We start from the raw sequence: 23215 nt of genomic DNA, 5'->3' as shown, positions 1-23215 counted from the left end.
TGCTCCTGAGGTAGTTATACTCTAGCAGGAACAAATTTGGAGTTGGGTTTTCAAAGGTGTTCAACCCTTGTCTTCCTCGCACTCATACTAAACATTGCTCTGAAACAAAATGGTATTTTGCAGCTCATTCCTTTTTTAGTGCAGTTAAGGCAGTTTGTAAGTTTTTAAGCATCCAACCTTTTTCCTACCAAGGGTTTCACTGTCTATCAACAGGGTTTCACTACTGGTGTCACTGCCTGCCCTTTTGATCCCAAGGAAGAATATCATGATTCCAGCATGAGCCTGCAGGCTTCTGTTTGTTCTGATAAGCAAGGATTGAGAGTGGACAAGTGAGGCTTCAAGGTGCTGAAATAAATACCATTTTGACAAGGTTTTCAGCTTGTACTAGGAGCACCGTGGCTGAGGAGATTAAGCACTGGGCTGCAAGTGGGTACTTGGGTTTTGGCTCTGTTCTGACACTAATGAGTAGGCACACAAGCAGCTAAAAAACCTTGGGAGATCAGGAAAGAAGTTACTGTCTCCAGCTGACTTCTACGTCTCTGTGCTCTCTGACCGGCTACCAGCCTTGAGAGCTTCCAATAAAAGTGTTAATATAATAATTTCTTTGACTCTCAGTCAAAAACCCCTCAGACTGAGTTCAAGTTGTAGTTTTGGTTTGGTTGGTTGAAGGAGAGGTGGTTGGTGGTGGTGATGTTTTTGGTGCTTTTTTTCTGTTTTTTATTCTTTTGCTTGTTTGTTTTTAACTTGCCTGAAAAGGTCTGATCTGATGTGGAGCTCTGTGGGCAGATCTGAGGGGGAAGACACCTCCAGCCGTGGTTACAGACGGGGCAGCATCCCAACATTTCTGTCCCCTGGATGACTGATTCTTTGTTCAAGCCACACAACTCCCACAAGTTTTTGCATGCATAAACTGATGCAATGATGTCTGCTAATCTGGTAGAGTATGTGAGGCAGGAGTATGTAATAGCTCCTCTGATGTGTCAGGTACGCAGTCAGCCCTGAGAATCCCCAGTTATCCAGACTGGTTAATTTCAGTACTGAGACACTACTGGGCCAACCTCCCAGATAGCATACGGGTGGTTTTGAACGCAGCCTCTTCAAGAAGTTATAAAAACAGACACTGCAGCCACTGAGGTTTTGGGTGGAGCAAGGAACGTACTTCTGTATAATTTCATATTCAGTAGTAGGAGACTATGACACTATGATTGCTGCTGAGCGTTCTTTCAATGGGGTTAGCAACTTGAGGTTGTTTCTCTGAGGTTGATCCAGATGTTAAACCACCTGAGGACTTCTTTGTGCAAAAGTAAGGGCAAGAAGTGGGTTCTGCTCTGCACTGAGTAATGCAGAGGGTTTTATGAGGACAGCTTTTACTCTGAGTAAGGGATGGAAAGATTGTAGAGCCATATGGCAAACTAATAAGGCTTTCTAAATACAGTGTCTGCATTCAAGTAATGGTATCAAAAATATTTACTTTGATTGAATAATTGCATTAAATATAAGTATTAAAACTATTGAGGTGTATTATGTGAGTAATGGTCCAAAATCAGTTACTCTGCTGTAACAAGTCTAGATTTCACACTAGAAAATTGCCAGCCCAGCATGGTCAGTCTTTAAGCAGCACTTTGCCTTATACAATTGAAGTTAGCAGTTGGCTAGTCTGAAGCTCTGAGTCAGAAACCTGCCCGTTATGATTTAGACCCTTTTAACACATGAGAGAGTAAACACTAGGAGGCAAATTGATAGTTTACCAAGTCCCTGTTTATACTCAGGGAGAGGGAAGTTGTTTCCTTCCATTTTGCTCTTAGAACAGCATCTACTCTGCTCCAAATAGATCACTTGTCACTGTAGTTTGATTTCTGTTTTCTATTTAAACCATGACCTAGAAGAATTACTCACCTTTGAATTTATTTTTCAGAGGAAAGTGAAAATTAATATCATACTGCTGAGAAAGCAATTAATATTTCACTGAACAGTCTCAGTCCAAGGTTCTTGGAATATTATTTCAAAAATCATGTTCATTTTTTATTCAGCTCAGACTGTCACCCATTAAGCCTGCTTCAGCAAGGTGAAACTATCAATGTGTGTTATCAATCAAGTCATTCACACATATGAAATTTGGAAAGGTGTAAGCTTTTAACTGCTTATGTTGTGATAGCCAATCAAAGTATTGTTTATATTGTGTGCATTGTATATGTCAAAATATATCCATTTTTATATATATTATTCTTTTTTCTTTCACGATCAGGCATTAATATCAGGAAGGAGAATGATGTCTGGCAGCAAGGTATCATGCTAGACCTCAGTTAATGACACCAGAATCTATTATTTTATCTATGAAATCTCAGTCATTACAATAAAAACCAATGTCATAGAATTATAGGATAGTTAGGGTTGGAAAGGACCTTAAGATCATCTAGTTCCAACCCCCCTGCCATGGGCAGAGACACCTCACTCCAGATCATGTTGTCCAAGGCTCCGTCCAACCTGACCTTGGACACTGCCAGGAACAGAGCATTTAGCACTTCTCTAGGCAGCCTGTTCCAGTGCCTCACCACGCTCACAGTGAAGAACTTCTTCATTATATCTAACCTGAACTTCCCCTGTTTAAGTTTAAATCCATTACCCCTTTTCCTATCACTACGAGCCTAATGAAGAGCCCCTCTTCAGCATCCTTGTCACTGAGGTATGTTTTGCTACACCTATACTAGAGTGTATTGCTTTGCAAACCCTGCCATACTCCACAAACCTCTGATTCCCCTTACTGACATGTAGGGTCTCTGCCGAGATGCAAATAGGCTATGGAGAGCTCTAGCTAGCCAACTGCATGACTAATGTCAGGGTTTTCTTTCTTGAGAAATGTTTTGGACATGCCCACCTGAACTTGATCATTCCATAATGTAAGTCCAAACCATGACGGATTTATTTTTTATTTTCAGTTTGTCAAATTAACATTGGTACAGGGTATTTTTGTTGTAATTAATGACCAACCCTCCTCAGCAACATTTCGCTATGCATAGACAGTCAGCTCCTTACAGCTAACCAATCTTGCAACGCTCACTTGCACGTCATTGCTTAAGTATACAGATTTGTTAATGTACGGCAAAGGCCAATTGAAGGGTCTAATGCGTTCATCTTGCTTCACTTTCCCCCTCATGAATTTTACGGTGGTTCAAAGCAGCCTAGGGAAGTTGGCAATGCTTTGAAGTAAGTACCAGCTGTGTAAGCTTATCAGCACATGGCAGTCTCGCAGGTAGTGGTAGGCAAGTACACTACATGCTCTTCGGTTAGCTTCTTGCAAAGGAAGTGAAACTTAAATCAGTTCATCAGAAAAGAAATGCCACATTGTGCTATTTAGGACTTGTATCACAGTCACTCCGAGCTCTTCATTTTATGATTTAGTCTGATGAATTATCTTTATGATTAAATAGTATGTTCCATCAAAAATAATAACAGCTGCACTTTGTGCCAGCTATTCCAAGTGATAGACCTCAAATTGGCTATTTTACCATTGCCAGCATTTTCCAACACACCATTCTGAAGCAAATTAAAATGGTCTGACCTTTAGAGGTCTGGAGTACTTATAGTTTAACTGTGAAGTTAAGTGATACTTATTAATACTAAGCAGATTTTTAGAAACCCTTCTTAAAAGCATTTTCCCTGATGTACAAAATCCTTTTTTACAGTACAAAGAAATAATGACAATTGGGTTCTGTGGTGGTTGCACTTACACTGATATTCTCTTTTTATTTCAAGTTCATGAGCTATATTGCAAGGTACAGGTAAACTTCCACAAGCAGGGTACATAATTAATAACAGGTTAAGTAAAATTTCAGTTTTTTATTTTATTTACAGATCTTTAGGGAAATATGTGTGGAATATGAGATATATCCTTTAATCATTTACACTGTAAAGCATTTGACTGCTAGGATAATTGCAGTGAGTAATTATATATATGAATCGATTTTTCTGAAGTTACTCTCTCACAAACTTATTTGGAGCTCCAAATATTGCTAAACGCACAGAACAGGAGTATGGATATTCCAGTGAGCTGCTGAGATGGATGCAGAACCACTAGATTTGCTTTCATGTTCAATTTTTTATTAGCTGTTCTCAAGTACAGTTTATTTTAAAGAGAAATAACCATTTATTTACTTCCTACAGTCTGCAGTGATACGGTATTACCAGAAAGATACAGTGCAAAAGCAGCTAAAGACAGAGCTCTGAAAAGGATTTTCAGGTGTCTTAGCAGAGGTGAAGAGCCCGTGCAGCTCATAATGAATGCCAAGAGAAAGAGGCTTTAAAGGTCCCATTGAGAATTTGGCCTTAAGAGCCCTTCATGGCCTCACTCAGATGCACTGTGAGAAGGTGGTTGGTTGAGTTTCATCAGCATTGCAGTATCATCAGGTGATTCATGTCAGCAGGGGCCTCAGGAATCTCCCTTCCAACCTCCTGCTGAAAGTGGGGTGAGCAGTGAATCTGGACCAGGTTACTGCTGTTGGAGGCACTCTTTTGGGCAGCTCTATTAAAGCAGTTCTGCATTACGACAAAGATGCTTGTTCATGGGGAGCTGCGAGGATGTGTAAGACCTGTGAACCGCATCACTTCTTCACTTGTCTTTGAATTCACTTTTGCTGCTAGACCTGGTATCACAGTATGTTAGAGATTGGAAGGGACCTCAAAAGATCATCTAGTCCAATCCCCCTGCCGGAGCAGGAACACCTAGATAATGTTAAACAGGAATGTGTCCAGGCATTATTTGGTTTAGATTCATAATTTAAAAGCACTGCTTCCACCATGGAAACTTCTAGTGCTTTCCCTCTAACTGAACATGGTAGTAATTACAGCTCTCAGCCAAAAGATTCTGCAGGATCTGTCCAAGTATTAAAACTACGTATTTTCCTGAAAAGTCTTTACTCAGTAGAAACTGCTTGAGGAAAAATATCTGAAACTCTCGTTCTTATGCACTCTCTCACTTTTGTTCACATGAATCAACTTTTGCAGGCAGAATCCTTGCACAGGGGTAAAAGATGTGAGTATTCTTCTCATCCTAATTCTGTTATAAGAGTGGATGTGTGCAGAAAGGGTGCACACAGCAGAGCTCTGTTGCACTTGCTCTAAGCTGTCAAGCTCAAATCTTATCACCCTTTAGAAGAACATACCCACAGCAGGCTGTAGGATAGCTGTCCAAGCTGAGCCTGAGATAAAATTCAAATAATAAGACTGCAGACAGTCTATTTCAATAACAATCCTAAAGAAATCAATGTAGAAACTTATCTTTCCTTTCAGATTTTTCCTCTGTTTTTATCCTAGCCAGTTTGCACTCTTGATTGGTTCTCATGACATAGTTATTTCTTACTGCAAAAACTAATGTTATGTTCTGTTCTATGCTCTAGTTCTTCAAAGCTTGGCTAACCCCATCACTAGGAGTATCTGCTGTCTTTATGCAAAATCACACTATGTTTCTGAATGAACAGTCAAACTCTAAGAGTCTGCTGTACAGCCTGGAGTCCTTCATTTGCACCTAATGTCTCAGTGCAAAAAGGTTTTTGGACACGTTAAGCACAAGCCTAGTGTGAGATTGGTATTTTTATAGTCTTGTCAAACTGGGGAGAGTTTTTGGGCTTCATTAGGGTTGAGATTTCTGTAGGTAGAATACTGTAAATCATATTGCACCTTCTGTCAGCCCTCCCTCATCTTGCAAAGTGGATGCTTATAGCTGATTGAAAGAGAGCTGAATGGAGCTGACTGAATGAGGAGAGGCAGTCCTGCTTGACTGCAAAGTAATACTGCTAAAGCAGGTGAAAAGGGTCCATTTGCTTTAAAAACCATTAGCCTGACTGCTCATTTTCTAATCTAAGGATGCTGTCAGGTTAAGGTGAGAAAACAGCTTCAGAACACTAGGGGCAGTGGGCAAAAGGAATAATTTTCTACTGGTCTGCTTAATGTGGGATGAGTTGACCTTGAAGCTTTTAGACAAGCAAATGAAATAAAAATGGATAACTCAGTCAGTAACTAGCAAAATGTCTACACCATTCTGGCAGTGTTATAGGTTGCATCAATAATGTATTTTCAGCTTTACCTCACGGAAATCAGATAGTGATCTGTCACATTATTGCAATGCTAAAGCTATAAAAAAAAGAGTGAAACCAAAATTATACCTTATACCTCAGTAAAAAGGTCACAAAGGCTATTTCTGTAATGAGCTATTATACATCATCTAGGCACAGTGGGCAAAACCCATAACAAATGGGGCTTAATAAAGCAAACCTTTACTATGGTGATATTCAGAATATTAGAATATTAGTTTGGTGTCTGATGTACAGTTTAGGTGCATTGACCCACTAAAGTAACACAAAACCTCCTGCCTACCCTCTCAGCACCTATCTCCGTGACACACTGCCTGCATGTAAATTGTGTCACCAAAGATCCACAGTAGCATGCAAGGAAGGTCTGAAATGCATCTGAAGATAGAGCATGCCAAGTGAAGCTGTGTTGTCTGGAGGTGAAGCATAGCTAACTCAGTGTGATGACTTCTATGGCGTTATTGATTCATGCTATACCAGGTCACAGCACAATACCTATACCTTACCTATACCTATTTTCCCTAGTCTTCCTTCCTATCTAACTCTTGAATGCCAAAATCCTCTATTAGGTTTGGCTATTCAAGGCTTTCTGAAGTCGTCTAGAGCTGTAAATTGTTAGGTTGCAATCCATAATGCAAGGACTGCATAAACTCTGCTTTTTCTTTAATTAAAGGTGCTCCTCTAAATACCATAAAAAAATCCCACTGCCAGTTGGAAGTAAGCGTGAACAAATTACATTATTCATTGCAGTATGCCCATTAGAAAGTGATGCAATGGTAATCAGGTAGTAATGTGGTATATTAGATTTGGTACCTTGGGCAGAAGAGACTCACATGGTAATTGCAGTCAACCATGATGTTGTGGTTGGTGATAGCGTTGTTTAGAAAAACCCAAGGGAAAGTGTGGTTTTCACAAAGTGTACTGAGATTCTGCTGTGAAACAATTAGAAAAGCATGACTGACTTTTCATTTCATTTCATTTCATATGCTTTTATTTATTGATGGTATTTTGAAGAAGCAATAGCAGCATTATTTAGTATGTTTTTCTTGCTGAAATTAATCAACTGGATCTTTGTTTTGAAAAGATCTCCCCACACCCTCCCTGGAAAGTTATTTTTATGTAATTCATCACTTTATTGACTGTGTTTATTTCTAGTCATGACAGTGTTTCTTACAGCATACAGTGTAAGATATGTACTTGTGTAAATACATACTTGTGTTTAATTGCTATTTTCTTATGTTGAATACCTTTATTATCCATCTGATTAATTCTATCCAAATGTAGAATAAGGATAAGATTTACCATGTTCAACACCTTCATCAGTCACAAAGAATCACTTTGTTTGCAGATATTTTTCCCATAAAATATTTTCATTACTTTAAATGTTCCAGTTCAGTAATTCCCCTCCTATTCCTTATTTTCATTCACATAGCAAAACTTAAATGAACCAGGTATTAAGTAACATATAAAATTATTGAATTCAGAAAAACCCTGACCAGTGAAAGTCTTTTGCTGCCAGCAAACCTACATACTGAAGCTGCATCCTGAAAATGCTGTGCTTACAAATGTATTTCATTCCAGTTAATCACATCCTTATTCATTTTTCAGCTGTTAACATTAATGATCCATAGTATAACCTTAATATAATATTTTTTTTGTTTGATTTGATTATTGATTTAGCTCCAGAAGTGTTCCAGGCCTTTATGGATGGAGGTCCAGGATACTCATACCCAGTAGACTGGTGGTCGCTAGGAATTACAGCATATGAATTGCTGAGGGGTTGGGTAAGAATGATGGGTTTTGATGTTGTTACTTAACACACTGACTGACAAAAGACCCCAAGTTTGCAGTGCCCCTGAGCACACCCTTCAGGATAAAATCTGAGTGGATGGGGCTCTGGTCAGGAATGCTGTCCTGGGTCTTTCCCAGCTGAAAAGATTCTTGGGAAAGTTTCACCCCATTTCCAATTACATTTGCCTGTATTTGGCTAAAGAAAGGCCTAATGTTTAATGGCTTCTCCACAATGCTGAATTGGTACTTGACAATGGTACTTTTTTCCCAAATAGAAGTTGAGATACTTTAGGCTTTATTATATCTTTGATTCTCTTAGCTAATACCTTAAAAGAGCTAATGCAATATCCTAAGATGTTTGGCCCAACTACAGGCAATGCTTATCTGCCAGTATACTTGTTACTTATCTAATCAATTATGTGAATAATCTTAATGAAAAATCTTCCTGAGCATGGTCAAACGTCACAGAAGATAATGGAAAATTCTTTTCCATTTTGGTTCAAAGGATTGAAGCTGGTTGCTTAAATATTTACTATCCCTATGGAAAACAGTAATTTAGATACTATTTCAGGATAACGACATAGCTAAAGTAGCTGGTGTTTTTTAATTATTATTATTATAATTCCTATCTTAAGAGTATTTCATTGCATTGCAGTATGCATTTTTAAAGAGAGGAGTGATTATTATCATATGACATTAACTCAGTACTACTACACTCTTCTGTTGTGCACTTTGGAATGTGAGACAATCCATCTCACAAAGATCTCAGTTTCATTTAGGATGATAGGCAAAGAAAACTAGAAATAAAGAACAATTATTATTCCCATTTTTGGATGGGAAACTTCATTTCATAGTGTCTGCACATTGTTACTTCAATCCAGAAGCCATATTTTTCAGAGGCGTAAAACTTGGTCAATCTATTTTGTATTTCCATAGAAATGGCAGAAGCCAAGCTCCTGATGCTAAGAACTCTCCCATGCCAAATTTCAGTGCCTGCTCTCAAAGCACAGGGGTATTAAAACCCTTAAGAAAAGGGTTTCTCCACATCATTCTGAAAATCTACTGAGTTTTTAAGCTGACAGCTGACATTATTCCCAGGATGGAAGATTTTAACCTGAACAGTTAAGACCTGAACAGTTAAGTGATAAACATAATACATTCTCAACCCTAGCCACAGACAGTAGTACTAGCTACACATATAATAAATTAAATGAAAATCCTGCTGGTTTTTTACCAACCCTTTCACCAGTGAGTGTCTCCAAGAAAGCAGCACAATGAATGATTGTGTAATGAAAGCTGAACTCCCAAGGCTAATCATCAAAGATCACTTTAATGTGACAAAGTCACTTTACTAAATGAAAAATTATACTGAATGGTATCCATTTGCCAAGATCCATACAATCTTTTCTGAGTAAATCGATCTGTCTACAGACAAAGCAAAGTTGAGACTAAATCTGTCCATGCCCCAGTTGACAAAGCCAGCTGCTTTTTTTCTCCTGAAGAATGGTTCTTGCTGACTGAGCAAGCCGGAGGGTGGCTTTGCAGGCCATGCCTTTGTATGGATTAGGAAAAGGTATATTTTTTCCTGAATTCTATTTCTAAACTTTTCTAGTCCAGACAAGGCCTCAGCGAGCAATAGCAATGACAAGAGAAGTAGTGGTGGGTTAAGAAAAGGTGCTTAACCAGAGGCATGTTGCTGTCTGCAACAACTGCGAGTTCCAGAGCTCCATCTGCTGCAGCAGCCCTGTGCAGATGGCTGCAAAGAAGCAGCTTGTGAGTACAAGTTTTCAGGCTAAACCTGCAGGCAGGCAGCTCCTTCCTCCTCCACACTTCTGCAGCACTTTGCTCAGCAGCAAGGATGCCCCATTGCCACAGAGCAGATAGGTGGGTGCTCAGTGCAGCCCACCAGCTTCTGCTGCAGAAAGAGGAGTGTGTTGTACTGGGCAGAGCCACCCAGATACAACTTCCTGCATGGTGCATGCTAGTGCATGGGGAAGGCAGGAGGGAAGGAAAGAAGGAGTATTAGAAATGAGAAGCATCATAAATATCAACCGTTTTCCAGTTTTGAGCAGTGCATAGTACATGACACTGCCTGCTGAATTTGAAAGGAACTTAGTAAGAATAAGCTGCTTTATACCGAGCTGCATTTTTGTTTTGTTTGCTGTTGTGAGATGGAAGGGTCCTCAGAGGAGGCTCAGGGTGATCAAGGCATTGCAGCCATTCTCGCTACTACGAGGCAGTCAAGACAGCACATTGCTGGAAACAGGGCTGTAGCTACAGGAGTAGGTTGTGTCTGGTACAGAGCTGTCAGGACTATTTTTCGTTTATCTACAGCAGTGCCAGCATTCCTCAATATGTCGCAAGCACGTTTCTTTCCTTAGCCAGTTTCTAATAAGAGCCCTAACGAGAAAAAAATGTAAATCAGAAAGCTTTGCATCAAGTCCATGGAATTAAACTGCATGATAGAAAACATGACACATATCAGTCTGTTCCTAGGGTATAGACCACTGCTAAAATATTATAGTAACTGTATATACTATGCCCTCAGTATAGACAAGGTGAAGGAAAGAGGTTATAGTTGGAATTCTTCAACTTTGGCTTTCACTGCAATGTCAACAGTTTACCACAAACTTCATGAACAAAAGCAAACCAGATTTTATTTTTATTTCAAAATAGAAGGGTTCTGAACCTCAAGAGGATTAAGTAGCTGGAAAATATGGGAGATATAGGTGTGAAGTCCCTATAAAGCCCAATTTACAATGGCCATATATAATTCAAGATAATATTAAAAATCTCTGCAAATCTCAAAAAAATCAAGACTGTAGAATGCCAATAATCTTTAAAATAAGGTAGGTTTTTAAGGATTTTTCACTGAAGGGAAAGGCTTGGTCAGAAACTTTCTTAACAGAAAAACATTCAATGATTCATTATTCCTTAAAGTTGCTATTTTTAGATTTAAACCACCATTTACAATGATTGGTGTAAATTCTGGCTCAATAATCATATTGGTCATACTGTTACATGAAGTCTAAATCAGCAGTAGGTTACTTCCTGACAATAAACAGAATGTTAACCTTTCATTTTTAATAGCTGGTTTAGGGCAGCATCACTGCAGGAAGGGAAAAACGTATGACAGACTATTTCAAATGACAGTTTTGAACTTCATTCAAGAAAATTATGTATTTAGAGCAGGCAATTAGGTCCTGTTGAATTCATATGGACATGATAGAGCTAAATGACAGCAAACTAACTGAATGTGAATCAGAGCAAAGAGATTTAAGCAATTGGATTTATCTTTAGAACATCTCAATGCTTTGGAATGAATTTAGTTTCATACATATGTTCAAAGTTAAACATGTGCATGAATCTTCTCAAACTAAGAATATTTTCTAGTCCTTTATGAAGAGTGGTTCTAATTCATTATTAGGTTAGGTAGCTGACATCTAGAGATAGTCTTAAATTATAATCTTCTAGCAGTACGTGGTAGCGAAAGTCAAGGGATGATGCAGTTCTTAGTGAAGATAATGAGTGTCTGCCCTTTGCTGTTGAAGGTATTAGATTAGAAGGTGACTCTGTGTCGTGCATGAATTGTGATGCATCAATTTGCACACTGCTGCTATGACGGCATTTGGCTGCCGATCTCATATCATGCATTTGTCACTAGCCGAGTACAACTTAATTCACAAACAATCCACATTCTATCCTTGTTTAAAAAAATACATCAAGTATCATTCTAACAACTTGGTTCGCAAATGCAGGTCTTGTGCACAATAATTAATAAGAATACAAATTTATATGCAGTACTCGTATTTCCAAAAGCCGTATTTAGTAAAAGATAAATCACAGTGATCTTCATGGACAAAGCACTTTAAAGCCTGGACCTTCTCTTCAGCTGTAGAAGAATTTAGGCACTGCAAATACAGGACATCAGGTCCTGTGAGAATTTTAGTTTTAATTTTAGAGTTAATTTTAGATTTCAAAAAGAGCAAAGGCAAAGGGCTGGGATTTGGAGTCTACTTTCCTTACTCTGGTTCTTACACAGATTTTTGTAAGCATTTTTATATTTCTCTATCTACTAAGTAAAATCAGGATGACAAATCTCCCTTCAGCCACCACTTCACCACCTTGTCCATTTAGATCACAAGAGCATAATCCGCATTTCAGATAGAATGCCCCAGGAACAAAATTCTTCAGTCTTCCCATCTGAACTTATACTTCTTTTCATGAGAGAAAAAATTGCAGAGGAAACACATCTATGAGTAACTACATTCATTACAGCAGAAGAAAAGCACACACACAAAGAAGGATTAGCCTCAAAATTGTTGTAAAATGTTTTGATGTTTTTGCTATTTCCAGCATAAACAACACCAAGCTCGGGAAAATGTAATTGTCTACATTCTTTTATCCATTTGTGCTGACTTGATATTGATTTAACTTTATCTCAGAGACCCTATGAAATTCATTCAGCCACCCCTATTGATGAGATACTGAACATGTTCAAGATAGAAAGAGTTCACTACTCATCTGCATGGTGCAAGGGCATGATAGCACTACTGAAAAAGGTAAGAAGGCTACAAACACTTCTGTCCTGTCTTCTGTCTTCTTCCGGAAACCCCTCCAACAATGCAGAGACATCAAACAAGCACACACGTTCAGTAGTCAAAATGTCAAGGTTAGGAAGGCAGGGCTTATTCCTAGATTTTCTGATTGTGAATGGTGCAGTATTTACTTTGGGGATCAATAATTTCTACTCTGTACCCTGGCCAAAATCTCTCCAGCCTTGGTTTTGTATATTGGAGAGGGAATGAAGGACCACTCTGCACATTGAATGTCTGCTACAATTTCTAGCCAGGGAACTTAGAAGTGAAAAGAGCTCTATTTTTCCCTGCTCTATGCTGCTATAGTTGCAACAACTAAAGTTGAGCCACCTTTCTGTAAATGTTACTACACTACAAGATGGAGCTTTTCTGAATGGATCATGACCCTGCAAACCATTTTCTCCCTGAAATCCCAGGTTTTTTATTTGGTTTAATTTTCTGGCCGTACTGCAATGATCATCTGTCTCTCTTAGGTATTTCAGATCATCAATACTGTTATTTGAGCAGGAAATATTTGTGAATTGATGAATAGAGGAATAGAAGATCAATTTCTTTTGTAGCAATGGGCAATCTATTTTTGATAATGGTAAACCTTAATTGCTGCTAGGATGCCAAGTGTAACTATATAGTCCAATGAATTTAAGATGAAATACAAATTGTTGTGTGGCATTGAACTGTGATGTTTCATGTTGCTTGGACTCTTGTGTAGTTGTAAACAGACTTTTGTTACTAATACATTTATATGCTTCATGGCTGCAACAGCCATCTGGTGGCAATTAAATCATATTCGTATCCTATGAGTTATCACTTTTATTTTTTTTAGACTGGGTCTTCCAGGAGCCGTTAGAAGATTCCCTAGCCATTTCCTTACTCAGAGTGTGTCTTATACAGTTTATGCATGTGATGCCTTTACCTTTTTATATGGCATATCATCTCTTAGAAAATGCCTTGTGCTTGCTCACAGCTCCTCACTAAGGACCCGGAGTGCCGTCTTTCAAGCCTTGCAGACATCCAAAGCTCTCCATACCTAGCTGATGTCAACTGGGATGCTGTTCTAGAGAAAGCTGTGACCCCAGGCTTTGTTCCTAACGTAAGTCAGTATTTCAGGTCAACTGTGTTTGCAAATTCTGACTTTAATTACCACTGCTTGTTTACTTGTTTACATTTGCATTTATTGCTCTTCAGTGATTTACTTCTCAAAGAAGCTTCACTTTGGATTCTACTTTCATTTACTCAGCCACAGCTACTGGAAAATTTGGCCCATTTTATCAGATCACAACAAAAACTCATTAACCTCGGTTCATGCTTTGTTCCCTTTCAAATAAAAACCCATTTTCCAGGCTTCACATTTAAGCTGTTAGAGCAAATGGTTGTGGAACCAAACAATACCAAGATGATGGTAGCTGCTGTGAAAGTCGGGTATCTGATTAACATTTGCAAAACTTTTTAATACCCCAGTGTCCTGTTTCTTTTTCACTTAAAGAACACTGTTCCAAAAGACTGGCCTATTTTCTTTGTGACATTTTCCTAACCTAAAACATTAAGATTATGCGAGGAAATCTGGTGGTTTCTCTTTTTACCGTGGTCCTATTTTGTTGGTATTTTCTGGATATTTCTATTTTGATCATACACAAATAGATACAATTAAAAAGCAATGCCTGTGGTGTTAACATGCTTCTCCACTTTGTTCACTCATACTGTACCATAATTTTTCTCATAACAAATTTGCAGCATAAAAAGGTCTGATAACATTTTGTTTATGCAACCATAAATAAAGAGGAGTAAGAGGGTATAGCTAAACCCTGTCCTCTTGCACGTTAGAGTTCTTGCTAAATATGATGGGGACAGGATTCAGCCTTGCAGAAGCTGAGAGCAAGAATGCATTGCTTAATGGAGCAAAGGCAGCCAGGCAGGTTGCCAGGACAGTGTTGACAGTATTTGCTGTGCTTCTTGGCACCTGACCAGAGCCTTTCCTGGAAGCAACATTCTGCAGGAGAAGAAAGCTATGGGTGGGCAAGCAGGGCCTCCCGCTGTGAGCCTGGGGAAAGACCAGGAATATAGCAGGTAACTAGTGCAACAGCTGAAGAGAAAGGTTGGCCCCTCTTAGGCACTTTAAAGCAACATTCACTGGGGCGAAACTGCAAGGCCAGGACTCCTTCCCTCTCATTCAACACCTCTGTGATCTGAGTAGCTGCTATGCCATGCTGGGCCCTTCCCTTATTCTCTTTCAGGCTGCTATCCTAATCAAAGCACTGCAGAACAAAGTTCCTTCCTGGGCTGGGGGACAATGAGCTCCATTCACCTCGTGGTGTGGATCTACAAGACAAACGAAGACTGCTTTTCCTGTTTTCCTACTTTCTAAGTTAGATCGCTGTCTGAGATATTGGAGGTGTGCCCTGACTCCTTCTCAGACAAAGCTCAACAGATTATTTAGACCTTCTATTCTTAGATGAAAATTTCATCCAGTTGTCAGCATGTGGGAAACTTCACAATCCTGCTTTGTATTTTGAAAGAGGGATCCCATACCCAAAGGTACAACATACCTGAGGATCCAGAGGAGTCCCAGACTCTGCAAAGCCCATATGTGCACAGGTATATGTCTTAGGACTTAAAGTAAAGAGAGAGGACTTAAACCTGCTTCACTGAAACCAGCTACTGAAACCTGCCTATGGCAAGTCTGTTCTCTGCTCATGTTGCTGCTCCAGTGTTTTCCTTTCCCCAGATATCTCCTTGGTCTCCTCCTTGCTCCCAGTCACACTTGAATTCATAGGGCCATATCTTCCATCTTGACTCTTCTCCCGAGAACCAGATTCAAGCCAGCTTCAGTCCAGGAGTGAGTCCAGGTAACGGGATGTGTGCCACCCTGCTAAGCCTGCCTCCCAAGCAGTGAGGTACGGCAGTTTGGCTGTGATAATAGGATCTAATAAAGGGACTGCAAGTTTTGTACATCCAGCTGGCTTACACCCAGAGCTGGAGCACAAGAAGTGTGTGGTAGTTTGCATCTATAACCCTAACTCCTTAATTCACAGTTCTCATGTAGCTGTCTGCTTCTTTTCATCTGGATTTAGATTGTTCTGAGGGTACCTTAATACTGAGAAAGTACACAGAAGTTTCCTGTTTTCTTAACAATGGTAAAAAAAAAATTTACATGTGATTTCAGAAGCAATTGTGCAACCAGTGTGTCTGGGGCTCCTCTATTAGCCAAATGGCTTGTCTTTGTCTCTGATCTTGACAGTGGTGAATGTCATGGAGACTGAGAAAAGACTAAGTTCTCTTGAAATACTTTCAACTGTCATCCATTAAACATCTGTCAGACAGCAATCCTTTTCATTTGGATTCACCTTATTTGTGTTTTGGCAGGAACTTATAATATTGGAGGCAAAATAATATTCTACATTTAAAAGGAAATAAAAAGTTACTTTTATTTACTCAGATTAATCTGAAAGTCTCGTTACAAGCCCTACCAGGCACTTCAGGACAGGGGTTGATATTGCAGGGTTTGCTCCTCCTGCTTGATCAGGTGTACTAGGAAAAACAGTGAGAAGGCAAGAGTCAAGGTGTCTTGCTCGAGCACATTTCTTTATTATAATAAAGTTTACTATTTCATAAACATAAATACCTGTTTTGGCCAGGTATTTTCTGAGAACTCTTTTCTCTGTTGCACCAGTAAAACCTTTACCTAACTGAGACCATGCAATAGCATCTCCCTTGGTTTTCAGGCTTTGGTGAGAGGGTGAATTGAGCCCAGCACATGCAGGGATTTGGGGATAGCTGTATGACTAGAGAGTTTTATACATTTTGGCAGCACGTTTTTTTTGTAAGGAGATTGCCTGCCTTCTGCAGGCTGGAGGACACATGGGAGGCTTGTGGTAGGAAGGTGCAATCGTTTAATTTCTCCCTGTGTAGTTTGATTCCATAAACATTGTTTTTACATAACAAGCACATGTGTTTCTTTCTGCTTTACTTATTTTATTTCTATTCAGCTTGGAGTTACAGATTGTTAGTAGGTTTTTTTTTGTATGTTAGAGATTTGATAAAGGAAGCAAAAAAGTGCTTCAATATTATTTGTTTTCATTTTTAAAGCTTCAGAATTAAAGTTACATGTTTAAGTGCTCAAACAAATCTTAAAACTGTACATGCTCAAAACAAGGAACTGATTGGTTAAATGTAAAGAATTATTTATTTATAAATAAATATAAATAAACCATAAACTTCCATTAATTAAGACAAAAAATAAACTTTACTAAACCCGACTGGCTAGTATGCAGGAAAAGGCATCAGAAAGCTTAATATTATACTTTGAGTATACAGACTTAGCTATGAATGAAATGATGGAGTGATCTCTAAAACAAATGTTTCATCATAAGACACCACAAGTTATACAAGTGATTTCTGACATGGTTTTACTGCTTAGTATCTTTGGTTACTAAATATGTGCCATTTATATATGACTTATCTTAGTACTTTCACCTTGCCAGTGACAATGGCGTGATTGAACTCTCAGAAGAAAACAGGCTGCCTTTCAGATCTTCCATTACAAAATCCACGTGGTTTGCACAGTTTATTTTTCTGTTTTGAGAGAATGAGAAGACGAAAGGAGCTCAGGTTATACTGATCTTAAGGAGCAGCAGAACCCTGACCCAGTAATTAGGATGCCAAGTTGTGAACTGAACCGTAGCTTTTCTGGCCTTACCCTAGTTCTTACCCTTGAATAGGAGAGGAAGAGCTCAATCCCAAATGTTGTCATGAGATGGTTTTACTGCACTAACAAATAGAATTTAAAAAAAAAACCCTCAAGGCATGAACTATGCTCCTGTAAACTTTTATGCTGAAAAGATCTGAAAGAAGCAAGAACCTGAAAAAAAATTAAAGAAGAATCTGAAAAAAATCAAGGAAGGAAATGACCATATAAAAACGATGTTTCCAATCAACCTGCTTGAAAAGGGCTTCCTGATACAACAAAGATTTGTTTCAAGCATCATAAATTAATATAAAAATTGAGAATTTATAATATTTAAGTAATGCCAGTAAGAGGTAAGAAAAAGCATAGTAAATTGAAATGAAGCACACGACTGGGAAAAGCCAACACAGATTCACGAACAGCCAATTGTGCTTGACAAATCTGATATCCTTCTGTGTTAAAGTAACCCGCTCAGTGGCTGTGGGGTCAGCAGTGGACATTGTCTACTTGGATTTCTCCAATGCTTTCAATACAGTCTCCTCCAACCTTCTCCTAGAGAAACTGATACATTATGGTCTAGACTATTGCTCTGTGTTGTGGTGGAGACTGTCTGACCCAGAGGGTGAGGGTAAATAGCAACTTTTCAAACAGGAAACCTGTCACCAGTGTGGTCTCCAGGGGACTGACTTTGGGCCCAGTCTGTTCAATATCTTCATAAGTGATCTGGAAGATGGGATCAAATGTACCCTGACCAAATTTGCTGAAGATACCAAACTGAGGGTGGAAGCGGACACTTCAGAAGGGAGAGCCACCCTGCAGGATGACCTGGAAAGGCTGGAAGAGTGGGCTAGCAAGAACTTTATGAAGTTCAGCAAGGACAAATGTAAGGTCTTGCACCTGGGAAAACATAACCCAGGAGTGCAGCACAGGCTGAGATCTGCCCAGCTGGAGGGCATATCTGTGGAAAGGGACCTGAGATCCCAGTGAACAGCAAGCTTGAGATGAGTGAACAGTGTGCTACCACGGCAGAGAAAGCGAATGGCATGCAGGGTTACATCAGAGAGGGCATCACCAGCAGAGATATAGACGTTGTTGTCTCACTCTACCTAGTGCTTGTCATGCCACATCTGGAATACTGTGTTCAGTTCTGGTCCCTGCTATGCAAAAAGTTGTGGATGGGCTCGAGAGGGTCCAGGGAAGTTCCACAAAGATGGACTGGGGAGCTGTGTGAGGAAAGACAGAGAACAGCCTAGAGCTGTTCAGCCTAGAGCAGAGAAAGCTCAGGGGAGACCGACCTTACCACCATGTTCCAGTATTTAAAGGGTAGCTACAAAGAAGATGGAGACCCTGTTTACAAAGACTTACACAGAAAAAACAAGGGGTAATGGGCACAAGTTACTCCTGGAGAGATTCTGGTTGGACACAAGAGGAAAATTTTCCACAGTGAGAACAATCAACCATTGGAATAATCTCCCCAGAGAAGTAGTGGATTCCCCAATGCTGGATACTTAAGATTCAGCAGGCCAGTGTGCTGGGACATCTAGACTAGGCCATACTTTGCCTAGAAAGATTGGACCAGATGATCCTTGAGGTCCTTTCCAACCTGGTAATCCATGATTCTATGAACTGTTTTTTTATCTGAATGCTGCTAACAAAAAAAGGCCCCTTCCTTGCTTTGTTACCATGGACAGGAGCTAGGTAACTGAATCCACCTTCATCTCTTCAGAAAAGCAGATTTTAAAAACTAAGGTGTCATGGTTTAAACACAGTCAGCCATAAATCACACAGTCTATCTCTCACTCCCCCTCCCCACCCCCTTTTTGCTCTCCCCCTGCTCCAGGAGGGATGGGGAAGAGAATCAAAAGAATGCAACTCCCACGGGTTGAGATAAGAACAGTCCAGTAACTAAGGTATAACACAAATCACTACTGCTACCACCAATGATAATAATGATAAGGGAAATAACAAGGGAAGAGAATACAACACCTGATAACTCGTCCGACCAAGCACCAATCAATAGCTAGTCCAACCCCGCAGTGAGATAGCCCTTCCGGGTAACTCTCAGTTACATCCTGGGCATGATGTGCTGTGGTATGGAATACCTCTTTGGCTAGCTTGGGTCAGGTGTCCTGTCTCTGCTTCCTCCTGGCTTCCCCTCCTCCCTGGCAGAGCATGAGCCTCACAAAGTCCTTGGTCAGACTAAACATTTGAGCAGGAACTAAAAATATTGATGCTATCAGCACTGTTCCCAGGCCAAAAGTCAAAACACAGTGCTGTACCAGCTGCTAAGAAGGAGAAAAAAATGACTGCTGCTGCTGAACCCAGGACATAAGGTCTTAGAAGTACTCCCCTTCCCTTCTGCACTATTACAGTTGTCATTTTTGTTCAACACTAACTGATATTCTGATGAATGCCCTGGGCCAGATTAATCTCTCTCATTGGAGTGACATAATTGGAGTTACTCTAGGAGTACATCTTTGTATAACTAGGAAGAGGATCTAAGTCTTTATAATTGCTTTATGATTTTTATCTTATCTCCCTTATTTAGAATTCAAGTATCAGTCCAGGCCTAAAAAGACAGTTTTCATTTTACTGTGGTTGTGAAGCTGGATCATTATTAATGGTATTAACACTTGATGGGCAAACTGAAAAACCACCATGATGCTTCAAACAGTAATTCTGAATCCTTTTGTACCAGAAAGGAAGACTGAACTGTGATCCTACATTTGAACTTGAAGAAATGATTTTAGAGTCCAAACCTCTCCATAAAAAGAAAAAGCGACTTGCCAAAAACAAAGCCAAAGATGGAGCTAAGGAAACCTGCCCACTGGTAAGCTGGGTACTGTGGCTGCGATCAGTGGCATTTCATTTAAATTCTTTAATAGACAAACTCAGTTTTATCACAACTCAGTTTTGTCATCTCTGAAAATAGACTCAGTCTCTATGTCTGTCATTTTACATACAGCATAAATGATCTCCAAAGCAAGATGAAAAGCAATCATTTATTTCAAATAGTTACAGCATGTTTAAGTTGTAATCATTTTTAAGATTCACTCAGATGCTCATTTAAACTATGAAAAAGTTTTGCCAGTTGGCAAATATGCTTCCCACACATGGACAGATAGTTACAAAGAGTATTTATCCACCGATAATATGAAAAATCAAAACTATGCAGCATGGAAAGCTTGTTATTTATAAATGTTTTAAAGCCGTTTCTTGCAGTCTTGATTAATGTGTCCTATGTAGAATGACTGATTGTATGAACAGTCTACACTTTGGAGAAAATGAAGAAATAATAATTTTCCAGACTTGAATTCTCATTTCAGTGAGGTTTTAAGAACTCTGTTGCTGCTCTTAATGATTCTGAATGCTCATGCAAGCTGCTCTTCTTAGAGCTATCAGACGTAAAATTCTTTGTGGGGAATTTCTTCCAAAGAAAGATTGATTGTGCTGTCACTTTTGAAGAGCCTTCAAAATGCCTTTTGATAGTATCCATTCATAAGCCTCTTTGTTCAGTATTGTTTCAGCTGTTGTGATTTTTGTCTATGAGTTTCCATCTTTTTTAATCAACTTATTCATGCTGTTTTTTAAAGAACGTGCACCTGCAGCAGTGCTTGGAAACCGTTAGGAAAGAATTCATCATATTCAACAGAGAGAAGTAAGTGCAATTCTTAATGCCTGTTTAGCATTCACTACTGAAATGAATTTGAGATTTATTTTTTCTTTCTCTCAGCTTAAGAAAAAGTGATTAATGATCAGAGCAGCATGGTCTAAAGGGCTTGGATTTCCATTGATTTCTTCTTCTTACAGTGTGTGATGGTTTTGTAGTTTTTATGCCTCTGAAAGCAAGCAAAAGTGCTTGTGATATCAAACTATATTAAAGAGATAAGGTAAATATCACTGTTCACTCTGCAGAGAAACTGTTGGCAATTAAGCAAAAGGAATACAATAAAAGGGGCTTTTTCACAAAACAAAACTAAGAGAAGTAACAAGTTGTGAAATTTTAATAGTATGAACTGCAGTGTTCTGACTTGGAAACACCATTCATACTTCACCGCTATAAAAACAAAGTTTATTTCAACAGAGCTAAATATTAAACCTATATCAGACACAAGTCTGAATCCGAAGGATGTCAATAGTTTTCCTGGTCCAACTAATACACTGCATTTCACGTAGTTTATGGTGTGTGAGTTGGTGCCACTATGGACCCATTTGTATTAACAGATATAGTTCATAACAGGAGAGCTGTTTGTGTCTTTGATCAAATCTAGCAGTTTGTCCAAGTATATTCAGTGGTTTTATTTGACCTAATTGCATCTGCAAGCCTTTGTAATGGAGTTGTGAAATATAAGAAATTAATTAAAAAGTGGTGACTAACATTGCTTACAGTGCAGGTAATTACTGCCTTCTGTAAATAAAACTGGGAAAGGGATTGTCAACTTTGCACAGCTGACATGATGTCATGAAAGAAATTATGCCATGGGCAGCCTCATTTTTCCTGTTACAATCTAGGACATGTCTATTCCCAGTACTGATGGCTCACAGAAACTGCAGCAAGGACTTGCAAAGAAAAAGAAGTTCCGGCAGAATCTTCATGTTATTTTGCATGATATTTAGCACAAGAGAGCCATATGTTTATGTAAGATCCATAAATAAGAAAAGCCAGACCAAGTCAGATCATAAGAGGTTTACAGAAAGGTCTTGGCTGACTTCTCTGAATCTGTTCTGGTGTCAGTGCACAAGGAAATTCCTAAATTTCGTGAGATTTTTATTAACCACAAAACCCAACATCATTAAGATTATATTAACAACAACAGGAAAAGATTACATTGATAGATCAATTTAATGTGTTTCTGATAAGTTGTTCATGCAACTAGTTCATTTCTAGATACAACTCTTTCACCTGCTTCAGAGTCATATGTCAAGGAAACCCTATCGACAAATAGCAATTTTTGAAAGATAGAATAAAACAACAGGCTTTGTAAAACACCTTCAAAATCCCTTTGTGTGTGCTCCCTAGCATTAAATAATTTCTATTGACATGGTTTCAGTTTCTTATTTTTATTTTTTTTTTAGCAGTGGATAGGAAGATTTTTTGTTTCATATTGCATGACTACAGTAATAACACAAGCTATAAATGACTCTGAGAGGTTGATGAGAGATCAAAGAGAAATTTAAAAGGAGTACAGGCAAAATGGAAGCAAAAGGTAAAACACATGCACTTCATCTAGAACAGCATGTGTTTTGGTCATTGCTTGATTGGCTTTGACAAGGTAAAGGAAAATATTTAGTATAGACCTATAACTTATTCTGCATTGTCTAAAGCCTCCTCACAATCATTTCTTGTTTAAGTCATATTAGAGCCGAAGAAGGGCAGAGAGAGACTTCTGTAATACTTTTCTAAGACAAACATGTTAATAAGGGGGGAAGCAGAGGTCAAATTTTTGAAGTACAAAGTGGATTCAAGTTAATGGGAATAAAATAAGAGCAATAAGAGACTCAGATATTATTATACCAGAGGGAAAAGGCTATGCAGTATACGCCAGAGTAATTCATCGTGGCTTTCCTTACACCTTTCTATACCCTCGGGGCTGTATGTACAGGCTGAGGCTGTACTTACATGGATTTTGCTGACAATTTTTTCCTGGTTTTAAATCTATTTCTATGGATAGATGCTTTATTATATCTAGAAGTGCAGCATCAATTCTACAGTATCTGAATGTGTATTCCCACAGACTTACCAGCAATTTTTCAAGAACCTGATCTCATTTAGCAGCTGTAGGCTACAGCTTCAATATTTTTTTGGAGGTGGAGGATGGGTGGGGGAGTGGAAGCAATATTGTACAGATAAAGCCACACTATTTTTGTAGTTTTATCAAAACACTGAGCACAGATTATTGTGCTATTTTTGTGGAGTTATCACTAAACAAATGTTCACATACATCTTATTTCTGTTTATGAATATCCAAAACCTGTAATAGCCAAAAACAGAAGAAATAGATCCAATATTTGCTTGCAGTGGAATCATATTTCTTACCCTTCCTGGCTCCTGAGCCACCTCT

General features: G+C 38.9%; 1 protein-coding gene across 1 annotated transcript in view; it reads left to right on the top strand.

Annotated features, from left to right (window-relative positions):
* The window catches only part of STK32B (serine/threonine kinase 32B), a 167888-nt gene that overhangs the window by 130923 nt on the left and 13750 nt on the right, over positions 1–23215 (top strand). Inside the window, exons 7-11 of the mRNA XM_062636353.1 lie at positions 7764–7867; positions 12320–12436; positions 13437–13562; positions 19852–19983; positions 20747–20811. Coding sequence (XP_062492337.1) covers positions 7764–7867; positions 12320–12436; positions 13437–13562; positions 19852–19983; positions 20747–20811 — 544 coding nt within the window. The remainder of the gene's footprint in view (positions 1–7763; positions 7868–12319; positions 12437–13436; positions 13563–19851; positions 19984–20746; positions 20812–23215) is intronic.

This window comes from Pezoporus occidentalis, unplaced genomic scaffold, assembly GCF_034315485.1.
Source record: "Pezoporus occidentalis ecotype Australia unplaced genomic scaffold, CSIRO_AGI_Poc_V1 ctg48, whole genome shotgun sequence".
In the NCBI taxonomy this organism is placed as follows: domain Eukaryota; kingdom Metazoa; phylum Chordata; class Aves; order Psittaciformes; family Psittacidae; genus Pezoporus; species Pezoporus occidentalis.
This window is presented reverse-complemented; position numbering and strand designations above follow the sequence as displayed.